This window comes from Lathamus discolor, chromosome 7 (genome assembly GCF_037157495.1).
Source record: "Lathamus discolor isolate bLatDis1 chromosome 7, bLatDis1.hap1, whole genome shotgun sequence".
Classification (NCBI taxonomy): domain Eukaryota; kingdom Metazoa; phylum Chordata; class Aves; order Psittaciformes; family Psittacidae; genus Lathamus; species Lathamus discolor.
In genome coordinates this window covers 1,030,143-1,053,235 of record NC_088890.1, presented here as the reverse complement: position 1 = coordinate 1,053,235, position 23,093 = coordinate 1,030,143, and the positions used below count along the sequence as shown (strand labels likewise).

The window sequence follows — 23,093 nt, the reverse complement described above, 5'->3', positions numbered from 1 at the left end:
CAAGCATCCAGTTGTCTGCAGTGTTGTGTGTGTTCCTTGGCTCTACCATATTGCTTAGCTTCTTAAATCGTCTTCTTTGAGGCTAATGCTATGTGTGTGGTGTTTTTTTGCTTGATTTTTTTTTCTTTTAAACGCAGTGGTAACAACCTTAAACTGGAAGTGTTGATATGGAGGAACGTGTAAACTATCATATGCTTCCGTATTTTTTTATGATCCGATGGTAGCGTGTAATAGCTTAAGTTCCCAAGGTCTTATTTACAGGCGTTCATACTTGGATGAACTTGTATTCATATCGCTGGGTATCTCTACATATCCTGACAGCTCTTAAGGAAACTGTTAGAGAAAATGATCCTTCACCTTTTGATGCTGCTGCAGTAGTGACTGTGACTTCTCCTCCAGGTGCGCAGATTATTGATCTGATGATGCTGGTGATCGATGTGACAAAAGGGATGCAGACGCAGTCAGCAGAGTGCTTGGTCATTGGGCAGATTGCCTGCCAGAAGATGGTGGTAGTTCTGAACAAAATAGATCTCCTTCCAGAGGGGAAGAGACAAAGTGCCATTGAGAAGATGACAAAGAAAATGCAGAAGACCTTGGAAAACACCAAGTAAGTTGCTGGTAATGTTAACAGTGAACTTGTGGGTCAAGTATTTTTGTTATACATTCTGTTACATTTCCCTTCCAGCGTGCTTCTAAACGTGATTATCCAGCAAAAGTGATGAGTGGGAAGATTACCAGCAACTCAAATGCAGCCCTGAATTTGCATCTGCAAATAGCATTTAAAGAGAAATAGTTTCCTATAACGCAGCTCTTCAGTTTAAAGGGCTGTTTGGAGTTCGGATTGGCTAAAACTGGGGCAGAACATCCAGGTCTGGTTTGGTTTTGTTGGGTTTTAGTTTATGGGCTTGCAGCTTTGTTGTGAATTGCAAGTTGCTTTCTCTCCAGAGATAAGGAAGTGATGGAGCTCTGCCTTAACTGGGGGTGAGAAATGGGATTGCCCCAAGTAGGGAGAGCAGAGTGCTGGAAGTTTGTACCGTGTAACATGGCTCTGGCCGGGATGGTGTTCGTCAGGTCTGTTCGGGTAAGTTAATTGAAGTACATAATGAACGAAGGGCAGGGAGATTCCCAAGTGGAAGTGTTAGTGTTATGCAGTGAGAAGGTATTATATAGACACAGTATTTATTTGGTGGTTACACAAACTGGATCACAGCTGGCTTTGCCCAGGGGTAGAAGCTGTTAGGTCGCATTTTGATTGAAGAATCAAAGGAATAGGTTTTGGTGTACAGAAAAAGAGACTTTAAGCAGGACAAGAAAGTGAAGCTTAGTTGGATATGGCAGTTCCTGCTTCTTTATGATGGCATATTAAGGACTTGAGTAAAATTCAGTGTAAGAGAAAAGCTAAACTGGGGCTGACTGAAGTACTGCTCTTCTCAGCACCTTTGAGACTTGTGTGTTTTGAGAGCTTTGATTTCAGCAGATTCAGACCTTTCTGCTGTCCTTGCAGTCTGCCTGCAGCCTCGGGTACTCATCATGTGCCGCCTTGCATTTGGCTCCTGTTGTGAAGGTTACGGCTCCAGCTCAGCTTACGATTGTTGTAATGACAGTTGCAAACAGCACTTGTCTTTCTCTCTTTCAGGTTCTGCGGGTGCCCTATTGTTGCTGTTGCAGCAAAGCCCGGTGGACCAGAAGCCCCAGAGTCCGAGAATCCTCTAGGTGTTTCTGAATTAATCGAGGTACCTGCTCAAGAGCATCATAATAACACAAAATAGGCTTGAACTTTGCTTTCAGTCTTTTGGAGTGCACCGCATTAGTATCTAGAGCTGAGAAACTCTTGCAGTAACATCAGTTTTAAGGAACCTGATACTTTAGAGAGTCCCTCCAGTGAATGGAGAACCACAGAACAGTTTGGATTGGAAGGCACCTGCAAAGCTCATCTAGTCCAAACCCCATGCAATGAGCAGGAACATCTTCAACTAGACAGATTGAGAAGTTGAGGTTGATGCCCCAAAAGGCTTCAATGCTTTTGAAGAGCTGTTTCTTAAGACACAGCTATCACATGTGTGGTGAAATTGGTTTTAAAGTTGTAAAAGATTGCAAAGCCTAATGAATAAAAAATAGCTTTAAAATTCTGCTAAATCCTTGGGAGGTGGTTTATAATTGTACCATGGTTAAGAGAACAGTAAAGCTGTGAAGTAAGAAGGGAAAACGTTACACTTTGGGAATTGTCTCCTTTCTTTGATGTATGTTATGACCCAGTGCTTAAGTGCATGGTACTTTATCCTAGACAACCCTTACCTCATTCATTGCACAGGATGGCCAGAGCTCAGCTAGGGAGCAGGTAGCCCATCGCTGGTTTGAATGCTTATTATTCTGTGTGGCCTCCTGACTCCATTCAAATACTGCTCTGCATTCAAGAATGATTGATTTCCTCCTGGACTTTTCTTTGGCACACATCACTGTGGTCTCGAGCATTGGGCAAACAGTTGATTTACTTCCAAAAGTGTAGAGGTGACTTTAATCCCTATTTAGATTGGGAAGCTGAGGCACGAAGGAGTTAATCCACTGAGTTTACTCATTTGATTTGTTAAGTTTAAGGAAAGTAGGAACCCTTTTGGCACGTGTTTGTGCCCGGATCATAGCACCTGCCAATTATGATTGCAATTGTGAGGGCTTAGCACTTCTGTTAAGCTTTGGGGTTTCTGTTTGGGCAGTCTGAGAGGTATAGTCAGTGATTACCTGTGGAAAGCTTCATTGTTTAAAGAATGACAACATTTGAGGGTTCTGGCATAAGCGAGTGTAGACTCCATGCTGCTGTCTTCATGCTGAAACCATCTTTCTCTGTGATACTTTGCCTTGCACATCTGCAAAAGATGGAAAGCAAGACTAGAATGAGCAAGAACCAGGCTGTGCCCGCAGCATAGAGAGGTGGAGGTAGGCAGGTCCTCAGTTCTGCCTTCATCTGATTCCGGGTACATTTACAGGGATGTTAAAACCTTTAAAGGAAATGCCCATACTGCAGCTGTTTGTCAACTGGGACCTCGTATTAGAAGACATGGCAAATGTGGTGTGAGCTTTTGCGCTAAGCTTCAAGCTATCCTTTCTGTCCTTGATAAGAGACTCTCCATTGCTCTGCCATTACAGGCTGGGCTTAACCAGCAGTTTCTGACCTTAAAAGCAGACATTTCAAGGCAGTGCCAAGCTTATGTGCTGATGTTAGAGCAGAGATCAAAAGCGATTTGAGATGGGGGTGAACCAGTTCCTCTGAAACACTGCTGGGTACACGACTGTTTCCGTAATTCAGCTCTTCAGTCTGTGATGACAGGTTTTAAGAAGCAGCATTTGTCAGCAAAGCAGAAATCCTGAACTTGGAGAATGTCTCTAGGAAATGGTACTCGTGCGGCTGTGTTTCAGTGGTTTGGTCCTCCAAGAAGTGTTAACAGAAACCTGAAGGGGAAGTGGACTTTGGAAACTGAACCCAATGTAATAGTTTTGCTGGGAGGGAGGCAGGGATGGGCTTTATGGGGCACTGATATCTGTGTGTCAGTTAATTTTCACAAGAAGCTGAAGTAGCAAAACGCACTGTAAAATTGTCCTTTTGAGAGAGGAAAGGAAAGGGGGGGGAACACGATGCACTGGATGTTTTCTTTTTGCTTTGCTGCAGTGTTTGTATTGAGTTTGGCAGTAACTTTATTGCCGGTGCGGTTTTGCTAGCCAAGCGAAATGTGCAGCACCAAATCTTTGTAAGGCAGAAAATCGAAGTGTTCCTGCTGCTAAGTGTGAGGCTCCTCTGTGGCACGCACTTAATTTGACATTGGTGCGTTCTAAGCTCATTGGGAGATGCCTGAAGTCAGTAAAACTGCAAGCTTGCTCCATCAATCATCCGCTTGCCTGCCTCTCGCTCCGTGGCTGTCATGGCTTTTCACCCAGGCATGGTGCTGCTTTTATCTTCTCTTTTTCAGGTCCTGAAGTCTCAGGCTTACCTGCCATCAAGAGACCCCTCGGGACACTTCCTTATGGCAGTTGACCACTGCTTCTCTATCAAGGGTCAAGGCACAGTGATGACAGGGACTATTCTTTCTGGCTCCGTTAGCCTTGGTGACAATGTGGAGATTCCTGCCCTCAAGGTGAGTCTCTCATTTTCACTCCCCCCAGTTTTCTTGATGGAAAGAGACACTCAACAAAGAAGAGAGTGTTCTCTTCCAGTCTGAAACTGTTCAGTTATTTTCAGTTTCTTTGTACTCTCCTATAAGCCAGTTTCTAGTGGATGAGACACAGAGATTCTTAAAGAAGGCAACCAGGAAAGTTACCTGCTCAGTTTTAGTTGAATGAATGCTGACCTAGATTAGCATGTTAGACTTTCAGATTCAAAAAGCAAGGTGGGCATGTTTCCAAGCTAGGATGTGCCCAGGGGCTGAGTAAGGTTTGAGTGAGGTTGCTTTCATTTGAGCCATGCTGCAGTGGGAAGGCTTACAGAAGGATCGGGATAGGGCGCACACATCCTGGGATGTGTGGAAGTGAAGGAAATGACAAGAGGGCACTGAAATGCTCGATGCACATTCCCTTTGTTTGGGGCTTTAGTTGGTGTCAGCATGTTCTGCTGGGCTGCAGCAGTGATTTGCTGCCATTGGGCTTTGTGGAGAGCCTGTTGAAAGGTCTTTCAATGGTCTTTGGGCTGCTTAACTGTTGTTACTGTTTTATTTCCTTAAAATCTATCCGTCCTTTAAAGGCAAACAAGGTGAATTTATGCTTGGAACAGCTGAGGCCTATTTCACAGGTGCTGATGTGGGCTGCTCCGACTTTCCCCCCTTATTAATTGCCCCAAATGGGTCAAGAGCTGTGGAGCATTTTGCAGCTGCACTTCCAGGGGTCACAGCCAGTTACGTTCTGAGAGGAGGCAGCTTTTGACTGACCAAGGCTGGATGGGACCTTTCTGGGGACTGTCAGTGTTATCTTCAGGTCATGTTACTCTAAGGGAGTGTGTTCTTTCACTGAGTGAATGTGCTGCTTTCTCATTTTTGCCCATACTTAGTGTGCAAATGAAGGGCTCAGTGAGGCATTCTTAATCCACCTGAACTGTTTTGCTGATAACTGATGATTTTTTGGTCATCTGTCTAGTTTACATCATATTGTCCTTTGTGTGAAAGTGATTTGGGGGATGTGTATCCCATGTCTGCTTTCCTAGGGGAGTTCCTCACTGCCCATACTGTCCTTTGCAGCCTGCAGCCCATTCCGGGAGCCATGCTTCTAATTCCTGCAGGGAATATGCTTTGCTGGGATTGTAGCTCTGGTTTCAACCTCTCAAGCTTTGCCCTTGCCAGCATTCCTTCCCTTTTCTGTTGTGACCTGCTTGCTGTCCTGGGCCTGCCTGCACAATGGGCTCAAGGAGGGAGGAGTAGGTAGGAGGACAAGGCTGGTTAGAGCTGGGTGATGATGGCTCCTGCCCAATGGGGCCTTGTGTGGCTCATTAGCTGCTTGCCTTTTGGCGTAGCATTGGCCAGAGTTCTGTGGATTTGTGCTCTGGAGGTGGGGGTGGGACAGAGCAGAGTCATTATTGCTTGCTCAAAGAATGCGTAACTAGATGGTATCTGGAAAAGGCTGTTCAGCTCTTCATGTGTAGTCCAAGAATGGTTTGGAGAAATGTGTTTAGGAATTAGTCTGCTTCTTGAGAATGCGTGTGAAGGGGAGGACGACAAATACGCAGTTAATAACTTGCATGTTTAAAAGAGTGGTAGGGAAGATTTGAAGTGGGACTTTAAAAGATGCTTCTTCCTAAGTGATGGGGGAACAGTGAAGTAAAAGGCAGGTTAGCAGGTAAATGGGTCACTGACAAAGAGAAGGCACTTGGCTTTTATGGTGTTAACAGCTTCCCTCAAAGTTGTAGTTATTTTCAGTTGCTGTTAAGGAATTCATCCTTGCACTGCCTGGTGTGAAACAGAAGATGTGCTCAGACCTCTGAGTGGTGATAGAGGCGGGCAGAGTTCTGCATTGTGGATTTTGCCATTAGCAGCTTGTGAATATCCATGTCCATGTTGTACAGGTCTGGAAACCCAGGCACAGGGAAGGGAAGCAGCTTTTGGAAGCGTGTGTGTTGTACTTAGCCCCGCTAGCATTGTGTAGAGCTGGGTTAGGATACCTATAAGAGGTCAAACCTTTCTCAGGCCTACAAGGTAACAGAGGAAGCACATTTCACAACACGTTGTGGTTTATGACTCTCTCTGACCTTCTCTTGCCCTGACCCTATGGTAACTGAGATTGACAGCGGGTGCCCACTGGGCATTTAGGGACGTTACAAACCAGCTGCTTTTTCCATTTGAAGAACCCTCTCCCCGAATGAAGTGGCATCACCTCCCGGTTCTCCTAATGGACTTCGACATCTTTGACCGCTTGAACCTGCGCAAAGGAGGGACACAGCAATTAAAAATAAACAGTGACATTCTCAAACGCCCGAGCTCGCTCTGATTGAGGCTGAGAGCACCAGCGGTGCACGGATTCCTTTATGCTCTTGCCTATGTAAATTGCCATCTGGGGTTGATTATCCATATAGCGAAAAGAAAAATTATATATATATGTGTTTGGCAAAAAGCTTTGACAGAGCAAACAGTTCGCTATCCAATTGAGTTAGTGCTATTTGCTCCCTGGCACTTGAAATCTACCTTGAAGAGCATGAACCCGGGATTTCTGCAGCAAAAATGTCGTGTTGGCAGAATTCTGAGTGTCCTTTAAGATTATTGCAGGGGTCTTTCAATCTCTACAGTCTTCCAGTTTATAAACTGTAACAGCTCCTGACGTTTCTGTTTCTGGTTTATAGAAGTTCCTGGAGTTTGAATAATCGGTGTTTTTTTCACTATAGATTTATTTTATTTTACGGATAGGTTTGGGGTAATCGCTTCAAAATATTTAAGTATATTTTGTTCAGGGAATTTAATGTATGTGTGTCAAATTCTACTGCTGTTTTGTCTTTTTACAGCATGTTTTAACTGAGACAGGACAGTATTGTTTTCAGTGGGGAAGAAGTGTCTTTCTCTACCCTATCCAGGTGAAAAAGAAATTACAGCTTAAGAACATCAGCTACTTAGAAGGCAGAAAACCAGGCAAGAACCAGGAGTTTAGGTCTGAACGTTGACTGTCTCAGTCCTTGTGTGATGAGTAGTGCAAGATGTGTGGTCTATGGTCTTCTTTCTGCCCGGTGTTAGTGATTCTGGTGTTGGATTGCAGTGTGCAAGCACACTAGAAATGCTAGAGGATTGGGTAAACCAGGTGATGATATGTTAATATTCCTTTAGAGATGTTTTAGGGCACAGAAAATGTGCCAGGTTGGTTAAAAGGAATCATTCTCTGTCTAAAGAGTTGTGTAAGGTTGTAGAAGAGGTCAAGTCTGAATAGAGTGAGGAGGCAGACAGAGACGTACACAGTAATGGATATAAATCTGGTCACCTTGAAAGTGTTGACTCGGCATTGCCTTACCTGTGATCGAATGCTGTAGGTACGTGGCAGCCAAGTGCACCGACCACTGTTGGTTCTTTCTGCACTTGTAAGAAGTAGAATCTTTCTTCTTGCTTTATATTCAAGTTCCTATCTATTCAACCCAAAGGAGGAGATGAATATTCATATTCTATCCAAACTTCACCATCCCTGAGGTTTGCAGTAGACAACTGCCATTATTATTAATGTTGAGTGTTTAAATCTCAGAAGTTGCAAGAGTGTTTAAGAAACGCTGCTCTTGTGCTCAGAGAGTTATCCGGATGTCCAGTAGCCGATACGCTTTCAAGAAGTCATCTGAGACATCAAACATGAATAATGAGAGATACCTGCCCCTGTTTATCTGATCAAGTCTCCTAGTAAATGAGTGTCAGTTTAAGCCGGTAGTAAATTCTGCCTTGGCAAGGGCCTGTTTGCTGTCAAATTCTGTTGACTTCATGAATTTTTATAGAAGCCTCATTTTGTAAGTGTGGTGTTGAGAAGCTTCCTGGCTTCATACACCTCCATGATGTGAGGCGAGATTTCTGGTTTTAAAGCTTCTTTGTTGGCTAGATAACCTCGGTCTGTTTTTTGGCAAGCATTCTGTACTTTTTATGGCTCATCCAACAGAAAGATCCTCCAGTGTCTGATAAATAACCCAAACAGTATTTGCAAGACTATTTCCTTAAACTACCACAGCTATTAAAGTTGTAACAGATCTTCTTTTACGCATGTGAGTCCTTCAGCCTATCCCAAGACCCTTGATGAGTGAGCTTTCGTGTATATACATGTAGTAAGAACTAATGTCAGCATATTTGACTCAGCAATCAGTTGGATGGTTGTCTCAGCAGAGAACATTTAAATCTCAGAAAACAAAATTGGATCAAATGCTGCTAACTTGGATCACAAAGACACTTAGAATCATGGAATAGTTAGGGTTGGATAGGACCTTAAGATCATCCAGTTCCAGCCCTCCTGCCATGGGCAGGGACTCTTCTATGTGGACTTTCATGGTGAAATCTTTAATCAGTTCGTACCACTATGATTTGGAGTTCTTTGGCTCTCATAGTACACCCCCTCCAAATGCCAGGGTGCCTTGACTGGGTTTTGTACTTGTTTTGGGGCTCATTAAGCTGTCGTTTTTCCAACGCTGCTTGGTTTTTTCTTGCCCAGTGCTGGTATAAGAGGTTTTCCAAATGCTGGAGTTCTTCTGCTGGCTCACAATGTGTCAGAATTTTCTGTTCATTGAAATGCGGTGAAAAAGGGCACTTCAGGAGCTCGGGTTGGAGGGAGAATCAGTGAGATGTAACGGATAAAACGGTGACAAGGCACCTCATAATATGTATTAAAATGAGATAAAATACGAGAATCATAGATCCTAAATCAATAAACGAAACATATACCTATTGTGTTGTATATACGGTTTAATTCAGTGCAAGTATTAAACTGTTTCTTCAGTTCTTTGCCACTTCTCAAGCAGGGTTTGTGTGTGTTGGAGATTTTTCTCCTTTCCTAGAAAACATCAGTGAGAATCCGACGAGTTTTCCATCTGCTGTGGCACTTAAAAGCAGAACACGCAGGATTTGGCTGACACAGGCAAGCACTCTGCTTCCAACATCCAGGATGTTATCAGTTGTTTTGGAAGAACTAAACTCCTCAGCACAGTTCTTTGTGGTTAAGTAAAGGATTAAAGACCTGATCCAGTGCCCTTGGAATGAAATTTAGATCTGGCAGTAAGAGCAGCTCAAATCTTTTTTGGCTTTGGTCTCTTGAGGGAATAAGAGCAGCAGATGCTGAGCTCTTTCTAAAGATCAGTTCCCTCATTTTCAGTGTATGGGGATGCAGCTTTTTACTGTGTGGGCTGGGGTTTGTTTTGGTTTGGTTCTTTATTCCTGTTTTAGTTCCCATCTTATAAAATAACCCCCAAACAAGCCAACACCGTGCCCTCAGAAATAAAACCCCACAGAACAGGATCCAGTTTAATTTTGTTTTAAAAAGAAGACAAATCCTGTTAACTTTAAAAAGGCTCCAGGAATAAAAACTCTCAGGAAGAGATTAGTGTGTTGCTGCTCTTCCACTCCCTGTTACTGAAGTACAGTGGTTTAGGTCAGATCACTTGCTATTTTTTGTTAAGGATCATGTAAAAGGAGGGAGCAAGATAAAGGACTTGGTACGTTAAGGTTTGTTTTCTTCAGGACCAGGGATAATACATAATAGAAAGGGAGCTGGAGATACATTATGGGGGTTTTAAATGTTTTCTGCTTGGTCAGAGCAGGAGGGAGGGAGGCCAGGGGAGCGCAGCCAACCTGAGCAGTGCTAATCCAAACCATACACTGTATTTTTGGAGCTTGTGTGTCTAATGTGATCTCTGTAGGCAGAAAAGTGGCCTAAGCAGTACTGGCCACTTAACTCTTCAGATACTAAAATGCATCTGCAGCTTTTCGTGGAGCTCTGGAGGTACCCTCTGCTCCCTATGGGCATTGGGGTGCAGGTTGCCTTCTGATGGATGAGAGAATCAAAGTGTACTAGTTTATTGATACAGCGGATCTGAAAAGGAGCAGAATTGCGTGTAATTCCTTTGGTGCTTCTGTGCACTTAACCCATCTTTTCATGACTGTTTGGGACCCAGAATCCACATGGAAGTGCAGTGTTGCTGGATGTTCTCCACGGCAGACCCAAAGGGCTGTGGTATTTCTTTGATGCTAATGGCACACTCGAGGTTCTCTGCAGTGCTGCCTGGCCATGGTTAATGCACATGGTACTGTGAAGTGTGCATTTTATGCTATGGCCGTGCAGATGATTTTGTCTTCAATATTAGGAAGTGCAGAGATACCTTGGGATGGTATTTTTGACCTTGTTGCCATAGGCTGTAGCCAGAGTGAGTCTGATGGGGCAGAGGACAAGACCTGATTAAGCCATTCTGTGATTCTTGGGTTTGTGTGCGCTGGGGTCCAAGGTTAGTTTGAAATGAAGTTAATGGACACTGCTGTAACCATCACAAACTTTCATCCAAATGTCTTTTTGGTTAAAAGTTATTTTTATGATGACTTTTCAAAGCAAAGGGTGGCTGTTTGTGTTTGCAGAACTTGGTTGCTTTAGCATCGCTGCTGCTGCCAGCTCATTAACTTCATATTTATTTCTTCTAATTTATCAGGTAGAATTGCTCTCAACCCAATTCAATTGGAACCAGCCCCACATGCACGTACACATACCATCTGAGCAGGAGTCTTGGTGGAACGCTTGACTAGCAATGGGAACGGTAGCCTCCTGTATGGTAAACACAGCTTTGAAACTGCATTCCTGATGTGAATGTAACTTTAGTATGAGTAGGCTGAGTTGGGGCAGTGAGGTAACTATCATCGTGTCTTAAGTATTGATGTTCAAGTGCTGGAGGCTTTGGCAACACGTCAGTAACCAGAATGAAGGAAGGGAATGTCACTTTTTGTTCTTCCTTGGTCATCCATAGACAGTACAGTTCCTCAGTTGATAGGCTTCTAAGCAGCAGAGCAGTTCAAGGGCTGCATTAACTCAGCTATGGTCTGTGTATTATAGTGTTCTGCTCCGATCTGGGCACTGGCAAAAAAGGATCTGAATACGGACAATATTATTTAACCAAGGCTGTTGAAACTTCTAAAATTGACCAAAAGACAGGTGAAAATGGATTAGTGCAGAAGCGCCTGGGAATCCAGAGTTGGTCTATATTAGAAAAGTAATATATAATAATCTTATTCTATACTCTATAGAGTATCTGTGATATTCTTTGTTATTGCTATGAAAATGACATGAGGATTGACTTTGCGTTTTAAAAGTGTGTCAAATGATTGTGTAGCTCCATCCCCTGACTGTTGTCCCACGCCTGTGACAATCGCATGTATTGTGGAAGCTAAACGTACGCTCCATCTCCTCACGAGAGGATTCCCGTAACTTTGTATTGTAATGGCTGGTGTGGTTTGAAATGAAAGAAAAAGTAATACTAGAGAGAGGCAATATTTACCGGATCAGCTGGAATAATCTCATTAGGTGAGCTGCCCAGATAGGGACGTGATGAACATGATATGAATGCCGAGATACAGATTTTCATTTGCAACTGTCTGACATGAAAACTACGAACTCCCAGGCTCTTCATGCTTGTAAAGAGGAGCTTGAAAGCGTGTACCATAAAATGCAGTTGGCTTCTCTTTTTCCTCTAATGAATACATAATCAAGAATAAACATTTCACGCTTTAGAAATCAGAAGGAAAGGTCAAATAGCCTTTTTAGAAGGCTCCTGTCGCTGATACATCTTTAAATGCTTAAATAGTAGACTTAAAATCTATCAGGCCTTTGTGGAAATTAATTTAGTAATTGAGCTGTCTTTGGCCTAGACAACCTGCTTTTAAGTTCTGTTCTGCAGAGAAAGTGCATAATAGATTTGCAAAAGAAGGGCAGAGATGCATTGCTCCTTGTTTGATCCAGGTAGCAGAAATCAGCCATGAGAGCAGATGAATCCATTGGAAGCAATGATGCTGTCATACATAGGCATCATTTTATTTCTTCAGCAGGAGAGGTGGAGGTGCTGAAAAGGGTTCTAAGTTTGTCACTTAAGTTTTGTGTGAGGGTTTGGAACCTCTTGAAGTCTTTCTGCTCTTTCTCAGTATTCATCTAACCACTTTTCCTTTGTTTCAGATACGTTGCAGTTGCTTTATCTTAATATAATATTTATATAATGAATTTTAATGGACTCTCATGCTAACCATCCCTAGAAGAGGATGTCTCATCTGCAGCACCTAGTACATAGGACTGCAGTAAGTTCAATGGTGGTTTAGAAAAGAAATCGCTATTCTAAATCAGTTCGGTTTGAATGATGGGTGGTACTGATGTGGTATTTTCTTGGCCTCACTGAAGACATTGATCCTGCTTGTGGAGATTAGTTGGCAATAATTTGAAGCGTTCAGGGAGTGAGGAATATGCAGGTATACCAGAAACACTGGAAAAGCCAAAACCACAGAACAGGGGGTTGTAAGGGGAAACCTGAAAACACGTACTTTTAGTAAAGGACTGAAGTAAGTGCTCAGTAAGACTAAGAGAGATGCCCAGTTTGGCTTTGGGTCAGCACAAACCACCAGTTTATTCTAAATGCAAAGAAGTATTCAAATCGTTGTGAAAATAAAACCCCAAATCCACCCTGGGCTATTTTGTATCAGCTTTTAGAGGCGAATTGGAGGCGGGTGGTGATTGGAAAAGAACGATTTTTCTGTGACATGTTTCTATTTGCAGTGTTTCTTTCCCGTTGCTTTTTCTCAGGCATGCAGTTCCCTAAATAGTGGAGAATGGTGGAAACCTCTGAGTTGGTAGAAATCCTGTTGGCTCTGCTTTTCCTGCTTGCAGCGAGTGCTGATGGGGTTGTCAGAAGTCCCAAGGCCATTTGTAGTCAATCAGTTTCTGTAGTGCACAAAGTTCAGGGGGTTTTAAGTCTTTCCTCTTGTCTTTGCTCTGGTTTTGTCTTCCCTTTTACTCCTTGCCCTCTGCCCGTCCTATCTGTTCAGGTTGTTGAACTTCCGTTTGTAAATCCACTTAACCGGGGTGTGATGTGTGCATGCTGGTGATTGCCTTTTCTGTGATCACAGGCTCGATGCCTGCTTCTAGAGAGGCTGCTCTGAAGATCTATGGCAGGGGGCAGAGTGTGGACAAGTGTTTGCAAAGTTCAGGTTCACTGTGGAGATGAGGTAATAGAGGAAATCAGAGGAACGAGAACATGTTGAGGTAATATGGTTGTGGCTTCAGTAGGTTCTGCCCTTTAAAGCAGTTCTGTGCTGACCTGATTGGTTGGATTTCCAGAAACACGGAGATTATGCTCTTTGTTCTTATTTTTTTTAAGGGATTTTTGGGCAGGAAGCTAAATAAGTTTTAAAAATGATGGTAATTTTCTATTAAAAATATCAATAACAATGTGAGGGTTCTATCACTTTTTTGTTTAAATTGGGAGCTTTGAGGATCTCTTTTACCCAAGCTTCCTGTTTTCATTTGTATTCGAAAAGCAAAAGCGTGATAAATTTAGGTTAGGTTCTTTTGTTGGTTGGGTTGTTCGTTTTTCTCCCCAAATAAGGGTGATTCTAAGCGTTGTCTATGGGGGCTGCACCAAGTTAATACTAGCAAGATGTTTTGGGTATTCATATATGGGGAGAGATGGGCAAAGAAGCTTTGACATCAGACTTGCCTGGGGTGGGGGAGAAAGAGCAGCTAACGTTTAGGCATAGCTCTGTGGTTATGGTGTGAGTCACAGAGACTTAGGCCATCTGACATGTACATTACAAACAGTTGTAAAAACATACCGTCGGATAGCCACAATGTGTAGTGGGCTGAGTTAATGTTATTTTGAATCCCTAACGTTGAGGCTTTTTGGCACAGTGAGCGTAACACATGGGATGCTGTATCACTGCTCTGTTTCGTGTGACACTGGTGTTCCGGATGGCCAAAGGTCTCTTCTGACCAGCTCAGGAGTGAAGTTTTAATCCTGCCTTTCATTTGGTCAGTGTTACCTACCTGCCCTGACACCAACCAGGGCTTTCTACGGAGTCAGCATTTAAATAGGCTTTGACAGAATACATTGATGTGATTAAAGTTGTAATTATGCACAGTGCTTTATAATACGCATGCTGGGGGTTTGCAATAGCCAGTATATGGAACATGAAGTTTGCAGGTTAGACTTATGTTTAAATGTGTTTGTGTTTTCAGGTTTTCCTTAATGTCTCTATTTAAATCCCCAATTGTGTGGGGTTAATTTTCCCCAAGGTGAACCTTTCCTAAAGGTGGTTTTGAATCTGCGGGATCTGGACCTGTATCTGAGCATGACCGTGTAGAAATGAGTCTTTTATCTTCCTGATGTTTCAGACGCTGTTAAAAGTTCTTGGAAATCTTGTTCAGCGCTTGAATTCCTTTGTTTTGTTTTCAGTCTTTGAAAGTAAGGGCTTTTGTAGTGGGTGCTTTAGCTTCAGCCTCAGCTCTGAAGGAGGCATTACAAACATTTAATGGCTTTAAAAGATGCTTTTGGGGGTCTATATATTGAAAAGGGGTTTTTGTATTTTCAGAGGGGTTTGTAGTGGTGTTCTACAAAGCTATGAAGATGAGCTTTTTTTTCCCCCCCCACCTCTGTAGTAAATAGTGAGCTTTAGAGTCTGGTTCAGATTCTGTTTAATCTTAACTTTTACACAGTTAAGATTTCTGTGTTTAAATTCCCTTGGAAAAATAATGTATTCCATCCATTGCTTTTTACCTGTTTGTAAGACCAGTATTAAGACTCCTGGGGCAGTTGGTGCACAAGCTATGAATGGCATGTTAAAATAATACTCTTCCCCGTACATAGCGCTTGTAACCAGTGGGATTTGGTTTGGGAGGCTGTGTCCGCTGCACTGAAAATAAGAGGAAAGTACTTTTCCGAGTATGCAGAGAGTGGCATAGGAAAGCTGAATGTGTTGGGGTTTTCTGGGGGGGGGGGAATTGTTAGGGTATCTTGTAATGCAGGTATTGAAAGTCATAAAGAAAACCAGATTGTTAGATGTCTTGGTTATCCCAGTTACCACTCAAATGATTTGCAGCCACAAGAGATCGGTATTCATCGATGCTTTTATTTAATGATGGATTTAGTTGTTCAGTCCTTCACTGGCCATTTTATAACTTTTGGGGTTGAAGACTTTCCCCTGCTATATTTAAAGGTGCTGTTAGCTGCGTTTCTCATGTGCGATTTTTTGTGTGGATATTCCATCCAGTTTGTAGTGCTCTGATAATGATCAGAATTCTGCAGTAATGAGAAATAAATCAGGGCTGGAACAGGCAAATATTTGGGCTTTTGAACCCCCAGAGTAATATTCTTAATCGTGGTGGTGTTCATAAATGCAATGAGCTTTAGTTTCAGTGGAGCAAACAGCGCGGCGAGAAAGGGAGAAGCTGAAACCAGCCCAGGCAGGTGTTAAGCCAGTGTCTCCAGCCAGCTCTCGCAAGGTTGGGTTATAGATCTTCAGTTCTTTGTATTAGTCTTCTCAGAATCTCTCTTCTCGGATTTGGGCTTTAGTGAGCGGGTGATTCCGCACCACGAACATCCAGCTGTAACCTGTTGCTTAAATCTGATTCTATAGCAAGCCCCGGGAGTACTTTTCTTACCCCTTCTGCATCCCAGGCTTGCTCGGGTACTTTCTCCTTGGAGCTGGTGTATTTAGTGCTTCAAGATAACTGACAGAATCACTGTACCACGAACCTGGGGCATTTAGTTATAGCTTTGGAATGAAGCCTGCAGAAATGTGGAGCACTTCAGTGGTGCAAAAGCAGGAACGTTTTCAGCCCCATCAATTATTTTTAATATTAAAAGTCAGCAGATGGAGCCAAAGGCTTGTAGAAAAATGACTTGTGCTGAATGTATACGAAACCACAAAGCCCACTAAGTTTAACTAATAATGGTGGTTCTGGAATTTATAACAGCAAAGCTATTTACTTGCATCCCTCGTTTATTTCCTGGTCTCTGTGCAGAGCGAGATCTCGCCCCTTCCTGTGCTGGGGAGTCTCACAAGGCGAAAAGAGTGAAGTTTGAGGGGGAGCCTGGTTTTCTCTGCAGGTTTCCATCCGTGGCCGGTTTCCTGCAGCATTGTTCAGCACTTTTATCAGGGAAAAAATGGTGTTATATTTTGTCAATATTTCCACTTCTCCCACGAGCACAGTAATTGGAATCCACTGGTGGGGGTTAGGTTGGAATTCGTTACAACCTCCTCTTCGTTACTGTGGTGCTGGTGAGGCACTGGGGTTTCATGTTTTCCTTCTGCAGCAATGAAATAAGCCTTTGCCTTAGATAACATGTCTGACTCGATATTCTTATAGGCTGACCCTCTGCTTTTGTTAAGTATTAACGTGCTTTTGGGCTTTTAAATAATATCTTCAGAAAAGCCAAGGGGTGGGATGTTTTCCAAGCCGTGGGCAATTTATCCCACTTTAATAAAATAAAAACCCCCAAGGGCAATAAGTGGTACCTTCCTTTTGCAGGAAAAGGGATAATAAAGTGTCGTAGTTACAAAATACTATATCCAAAGGGGATGTGAGACTTGGTGATGCTGTCTGGATGAAGGATATTCCAATGGTGCAGTGTTGCCTTTTAGTAAAGACACAAAAGCGTCCGTGTTAAGTGACTAACTTAATTTTAAAATCTTTATCCTCTAAATGTAATCTTCTGAAGGGTCATTCAGCATAAATATGGAGTAAGTGGTGGATAAATGTACGCTGAAGTACTGTATGTATTCATTTCCCCCCCTCTCATTTTTGTGGTACTAATTCTTGAAGCCATGTCTCTCGAGTTCAGAACAAGCATCTCCTTATAGCAGCTTCGGAAACTTGGCTTACTGGCCAAGTTAAAAGCTTTCCTTATTTTTCTGTTTATCTTCAGCCTTATCTGTGTTTAAATTATCTTTCCTCCACTCCTCCTATTGAAAGACAGTGATAAACCTCAAGCCAGTTGCACCAGCTTGCTGCCTTGATTTCGTCTAATGGCCATTGGTGGTAGCAGTGAGAGTTGTAATGTTCCAACACTGGCATTTTTTTTCTTTTGAATGATCTGATCAGTTCTTTACTAATTCAGTATTTTCATTGTAAATGAAGGTAACCAGGCACTCCCAATAAAGTTATTTTTCAAGCCATTTAACTGTGCCAAAAACCTCCGGAAAACCAGGGCTGGCGAGAGCATCCCCAATTCCATCTTGGGCCAGGCTCCTAACGCTGCAGTTAACTCCTAACTGCAAGGTTTGGTTATCTTCTATATTTACTGTCAATTTACTGGACATTTCTGAATCACTTTAAATTGAGACAGTGCATGCAACATCTCTAATATATGAAGAGAGAAAGTCATGATGCTGTTCTGTGCTATTGAGGAGGTACGCAGTCCCTCAGTATCTGTGGGGAATGGGAGCACTGAGAGTGAGTGGCTACAGTGGAACTCTGCAGATGAGGAGACCTGGTCAGGAAGAAATCCTTATGAAAACTGATGGAACTTTTAAAGCTACATTGGTTAAAAAAGAAAAATCCTAAATAATATGGTGAATAAGGAAAACCATTTGCATGCTGGATAGGTCAGATGAGCTTCCTTGGGCTGGATCCAGTCATCTCAAAGAACCTGTGTCCTGCACTCTTGGGGTGACAACTTGAATTTCAACTTGACTTTAGAAGGAAAAGGTCCTGGCTTTCAAGACAGTGAGGGAGTGACAGTTGCTATGTCCCAGCCCTGACTGCAGACAGGAGACACGTGGAATCTTCAGTCTTGGAATGCTAATTTTCAAGCCTGAATGTGGTGCTTCGAAATGTTTTTGGCCATCTCAGTGAAGGTCGTCTCGGCAGATGTGACACCCGAAGGATAGGGAGGGGAAGAGTCTGCAAGGAAAGAAGTCAGAGAATCCCAGCCTGGTTTGGGTCAAAGGGACCTTAAAGCTCACTGAGCTCCAACCCCTGCCCCGGGCAGGGACCCCTTCCACTGGAGCAGCTTGCTCCAAGCCCCTGTGTCCAACCTGGCCTTGAGCACTGCCAGGGATGGGGCAGCCACAGCTTCTCTGGGCACCCTGTGCCAGTGTCTCAAAAGAGATCATAGATATACGTAAATAGAAGAGAAACAAACACTGAAACTAAAGGGAGGAAAATCTGGTTTTGGAGTGTTGCAGTACTGTATAAAGTATTTAAAGGCTGTTCTTTGCTATGTGAAATACCTTTATGTCCCAGCATTAATGATCCACTCCTCTCCTATAAGCTGCAGGTTCCTCACTTTGACCAAGTGTCCATCATTGGTGATTTGCTGTCAGGTATCCCTGTGTGACAGCTCTGGCGCTGGCTCCTCTGTTACCTGCGCCTGTTGCAGCCTCAGTGAGCCTGTTTTCAAGGTCCCTTCATGGACCACATTCAGCTTCCTTTTAAAAGGCCCATAATGGATTAAAATGATTTCTAAATTGACAGCCGGTTTCCATCTTTCCCTCCTGACTGATGACTGTTTCCTTATCGCTGATCCATAAACTCCCAGAGCTGATCTGCCTCGGTTTTCTGTTTAAAGGTATTCTGACAGAGTGAATCCTGAACCAAAGCAGTAAGTAAAAGCACCAACAAAAGGGAAATAACGTTTTGTTCATAGTTTATTCTGATTATTTTAGTAACTATCCCATTAACCAGCAGAATCCTATTGAGCAGTTGCTGCGCTTCAGTGAGACTCGCACCATGTGCGTGATGGGCTTGTTGCCTCCTGGGGAACAGGAGGTTTCCCATGCTGCTGTTACAGGTGTCTGTGGTATTTGATACTGAAAATTAGGCAGTGTCTTTTAAATAAGGGATGAATTTGCACAGGTACTCAGTACTGAAACGTGTTGGTGATAGCTGTAATGTGTTTGGATCTTGATAAAGGTTTGGAAAATCATGTCAGAACTGTCACTAAAGTGCATGTGTGTGTGTGCATAAAAGGAAGAATTATTTATTCACCTGATGACAGCTGAGAGGTTCAGGCAAATAGAAAGTGTGTTTAGAAGATAATAGTATGGAGTTCTGTCATTTCAATACAGCTCCTGGCTGTCAATGTCAGAATACACGAGGTGTGCTTGCAGCGTGTACCGGGAATTCTTTCTTTTAGAACCAAACCAAGGTTGTGTTCAAGTTGGGCAGCTCTTCCACTGCCGGTTAACAAATCCTTGGGAGGCAGAGGAGTCACCACTCTACATCTATTGCAAGTGCTCCTTGTACCAGAGGTGAGGGACCCTTTCCAGGCCTTAATCAAAAAGACCTACGCAAACAAGGGAGCAGTCAGTCACTACAGAGCCCGACATTGTTAGGGGATCCGTCGGGATCTCACCGCTACCACGGGCTCTTGTGCACTGGAGCCCTTTTAATCCAGACGTGGGGCACTGGGTACACAAATTCATAGCAGCTGTCACAGCTGGGCTCTGCTCAGGTTTGGTCAAGACCCTTTGAACTTTTTATTTCCCACTAATCCCATTTAGTGTGATCAATATAGGGACCTCCAGCTCCCAGGTCTGTTAATTAGGTGTCAAGTGTTGGGTTGGCCGGTGTCAGGCTGTAAAACACAAACACAGAAGAGCCTATCGGTAGGGAAGAGAAGTGTTTATTGTCTGAATATGTAAGAGCCGGGGGTTCAGAAGAGTTGAGTCTGATACGTCCTTAGGGATCTCGAGAGTCTTTTGTTTCTCTCAGTAAGGTAAATGTATAGTTAAATAAGCATTTAACCATTGGTGCGGTTGAGGGCTGCAGAATAACGTAACAGATCCAATTCCACTAATAATTTAATGTTGGAAAAGTACTTTGCTTACACCCCCCCATCCCCTTTTTTCCCCCCAGTAATAAAAATGCTTAATAATGGCTGTGGTAACTATTTGCATTGGCTTGTTTAAGAGGGGAGTCCTGTCTTGTGTGTGCACATCTAAAGTGAAGCTTCTCCTAAGGCCTGATAAATGTTTGTTTTCACTTGTGCTATGTGGCATTCAGGGAATAGGCAGGATAACTTAGATCTTCATTTCCCCGTCTCAAAGAACCTCGGGAGTATTTTGAACTCCCCCATCTTTTGTTCTCTATCATTCAGGGAAGGGTAAATATGTAGAATGATATTTCAGCTTTCATACATTTTTGGGTTCCTTTATTTCAGCCTTCCAGTGACAGAAAGGACTGGGGAGTTGAGCAGTTTGTTTCATCTCCTTTGAAGAAAACCTGAAATTTATAATCCCAGATCAGACCTTTCCTATAACTCACACAACTCATCCTGTTAACTGGGCTAATATATGGCACCGCTATTTCATTAAACAACATCCAGGAATAATTAGTTCAGCAACGATGCCTTGGAACAAAAGCCCTTGATTTCGTTTAACTTTATAAGTTGGTCTCTTTTGATCTGCAAGAACACATCTGGGGCCTTTAAGAAAGCAGAAAGAAAAATATTAGATGTTCAGTAAGGCCCTTGGTGAAGGGTTCAGAGCGCAGTAACCCTTTGGTACCAGGATGGAGCTCGGAGGCAAAGAAGTGTGAATTTCTGCTTTCACAAGGTATCACGTGGCACCTCAATACGGTGAATGCTGGTTTTGCTGGCTGCTGAACGCTGCACTTTGGCTTTATTTCCAGTTTTAGGAGTCTCTTCAGCCATTCCCTGATTTTTTCCCCTTTTCTCTGCTCTTCCTCCCCTTTCTTCCCCCAGCTGCCTATGAACGGATTAATTAGAATCGTTATTGTAACCCTGATTTTTTGTTTTATACCGTATATCTGTGCAATAGGATTTGGTTTTGCTATATCAAACTTTGCACCCTGCTGCTCTGTTCGTTTAATAGCTTGGTACCATTTGCCAAGGTGATAGGGATAAATCCATTTGTTTTTACTCTAGACTGAACTGCTGAGATTTTGAAAACAACATACAATGCAGAGGATCTAAACTTACTCATCTAATCTTTATCTCTGTTACTGACTTGGCTTAGGAATTGCTCCAGTTAAACTCTTTATTTGCCATGAAAAAAATCCTACATCGAGGAAAAGCTGCGAAGATTTTATACCCCAATTGTTTTTCATTTCCTAAACTAAAAACTTGGCTGATAATGAACTCTTTTTCTCTCCTCTCAGCAGAGGTAGCCTTTGGTTTGGTTGTAATTAGTACGAGGAGTTCACTAGGAGTGGTACCGTGTCATTTGGTTTGTACCGATGGGTGTATTTGCGTGTGCTGCGTCGCACTGATGCTGCTGTATTTATATTCCACATACTTCCTAGCAAATGTACAACTCAGGGTGAACGTTCACGTTTGCCACTGCAAATGAAGCCTACCAGATCTCGTGGTAATTATTCATCACCTTTATTTCATCTTGCATAAATCACGGTTTCTATTAATGAGCTTATTTTCAAGAAGGGACGGGAGAATTCTCTTTGTGAGAAAGAAGAACTTTGTTCCCGTTTTTCCTCTGGACCTGTCAAAATAGAAGCGAAAAGAGCTGGAAAAATTACTTTTTCATTACTGGTTTTATTTTTAAATGCAGTTTTACGTTCACGTTCTGTTTGTTTTCCTTAGCGAGCCTTTAACTCCAAGGTTGTGACCCAGTAATGACCTCCTCTTTCCACTCTCGATTGCGTTTGACCTACTGCATTAAGTAAACAGAAATAACCTAACAGAAGGGTAACCAGATCACTGCTGCCACACCAAGGAAACCGGCAGGCTTTGGGATGCTCTTCTTTAATCTCTCTATCCACAGAGCCTTCATTTTAATTTGCAAAATTGAACCCAGATCGAGAGCAGTAAAGCCTGAATACGGTAAATATTCATGCCTCAGTGATCTAGAGTGGCTCCATTACATTTCAGAGATTGGGAGAATTACCTTTTGGATTATGTATATTCATGGGCTGATTTTTATTTGAGATAGACTATTACTCGCAGTGGGCTACATGTCGCACATTCTACCCAAACCAGCCTTCTCACAAAGCTCCAAATGTTCCTTGCACGTGAAAGTTTTACTTCCTTGCCCTATAGTTTCCTCCCTTTCATGCTTTTCAAAGGCTGGTAGTAAACAAATTTCTCTTAAAGAAGAAGAAAAAACACCCCAGTAGAAGTTTTTCTATAAAACCTTCAACCCTGTGTTTACTGTGATACATTCTTCTGTATGTGACTTTGAAGTCTTCAGATAAAAGTATTATTATTGTTCTAAACCGAAATCTATTTGGGAAAAAAAAAAAAAAGAATTCGGTTCTTTTGGAAGCAGAAAATTCCAGGCAGCCTTTCTGTAACCTATCATCTGCCTTGGCTTTGACTTCTTTGGGGATTTTTATTTTGTTTTTTATTTCCTTTGAAAAATGGTTTATTGAAATAGTTTTTGATAAGTTGCAGAAATTTTAATTGGAATGTAAATGTTAAGCTTATTCTATGTCATAGTTTTATTATGGGTCTGACATGCGCTGCCTAGATACTTGCTGGCTAAAGTCACTGGCATTACATTCTGCTTTTAAAAGGTGTGCTTTGTCATCTGTAGTGATAAGCGGCACAAGCAGCACCACTCAGTTTAAGGGTATTGTGTCTTCAGATTCCTTTTTTCTTATTACAAAAACCCCAGAGAGATTTTAGTCATTTGGAGATGGAAGGATGTGTAGTAGGTATCTGGCTTCTGCTTCCTTCCACACGTCCTTGGAGTGTGGGGATCTCTACCTTACCCGCCTCAGGCTCTTTTGGCTAGAGGACTAAAAGAGGATGTGGTCTTCCTTTATGTGAATAGTCACCCAAATGTGGAAGAGGCAAGGCAGGGAGAAGATAAAGGCACAATGGGGCTTGGTGCCCTTGGTGTTCCCCTCATGAGTCCCAGGTAGAGGAGGAGATGCAAGAAGTGGAGGCCAAAGAGCATCTTAAGAACATGTAATACTGCAAGGGCAAGTCAAGCATGACCAGCCCAATGAGCTCCTGTGTCAGAAAGTAGACAGGAAGAGTTGTGATCTTAGCAGGGTAGCATCTCACACAGCATTCTCATGTGGACACGGTGAGGTGCAGGTTGGATCTGGGGGGTTTGATGTGAGTTGACAGCAAAGAATTTGGCATTCTTCATGATTAGAAGTGAATTTCTGGACAGATGTGCTTATGTGTAAGAGCCGTCTTGGGTCTGAATTGGAGCTTTGCTTGTTTCACT

General features: G+C 42.8%; 1 protein-coding gene across 1 annotated transcript in view; it reads left to right on the top strand.

Annotated features, from left to right (window-relative positions):
• Positions 1 to 23,093, top strand: part of EEFSEC (eukaryotic elongation factor, selenocysteine-tRNA specific) — a 103,512-nt gene that overhangs the window by 30,871 nt on the left and 49,548 nt on the right. Inside the window, exons 2-4 of the mRNA XM_065687353.1 lie at positions 400 to 607; positions 1,637 to 1,733; positions 3,960 to 4,124. Coding sequence (XP_065543425.1) covers positions 400 to 607; positions 1,637 to 1,733; positions 3,960 to 4,124 — 470 coding nt within the window. The remainder of the gene's footprint in view (positions 1 to 399; positions 608 to 1,636; positions 1,734 to 3,959; positions 4,125 to 23,093) is intronic.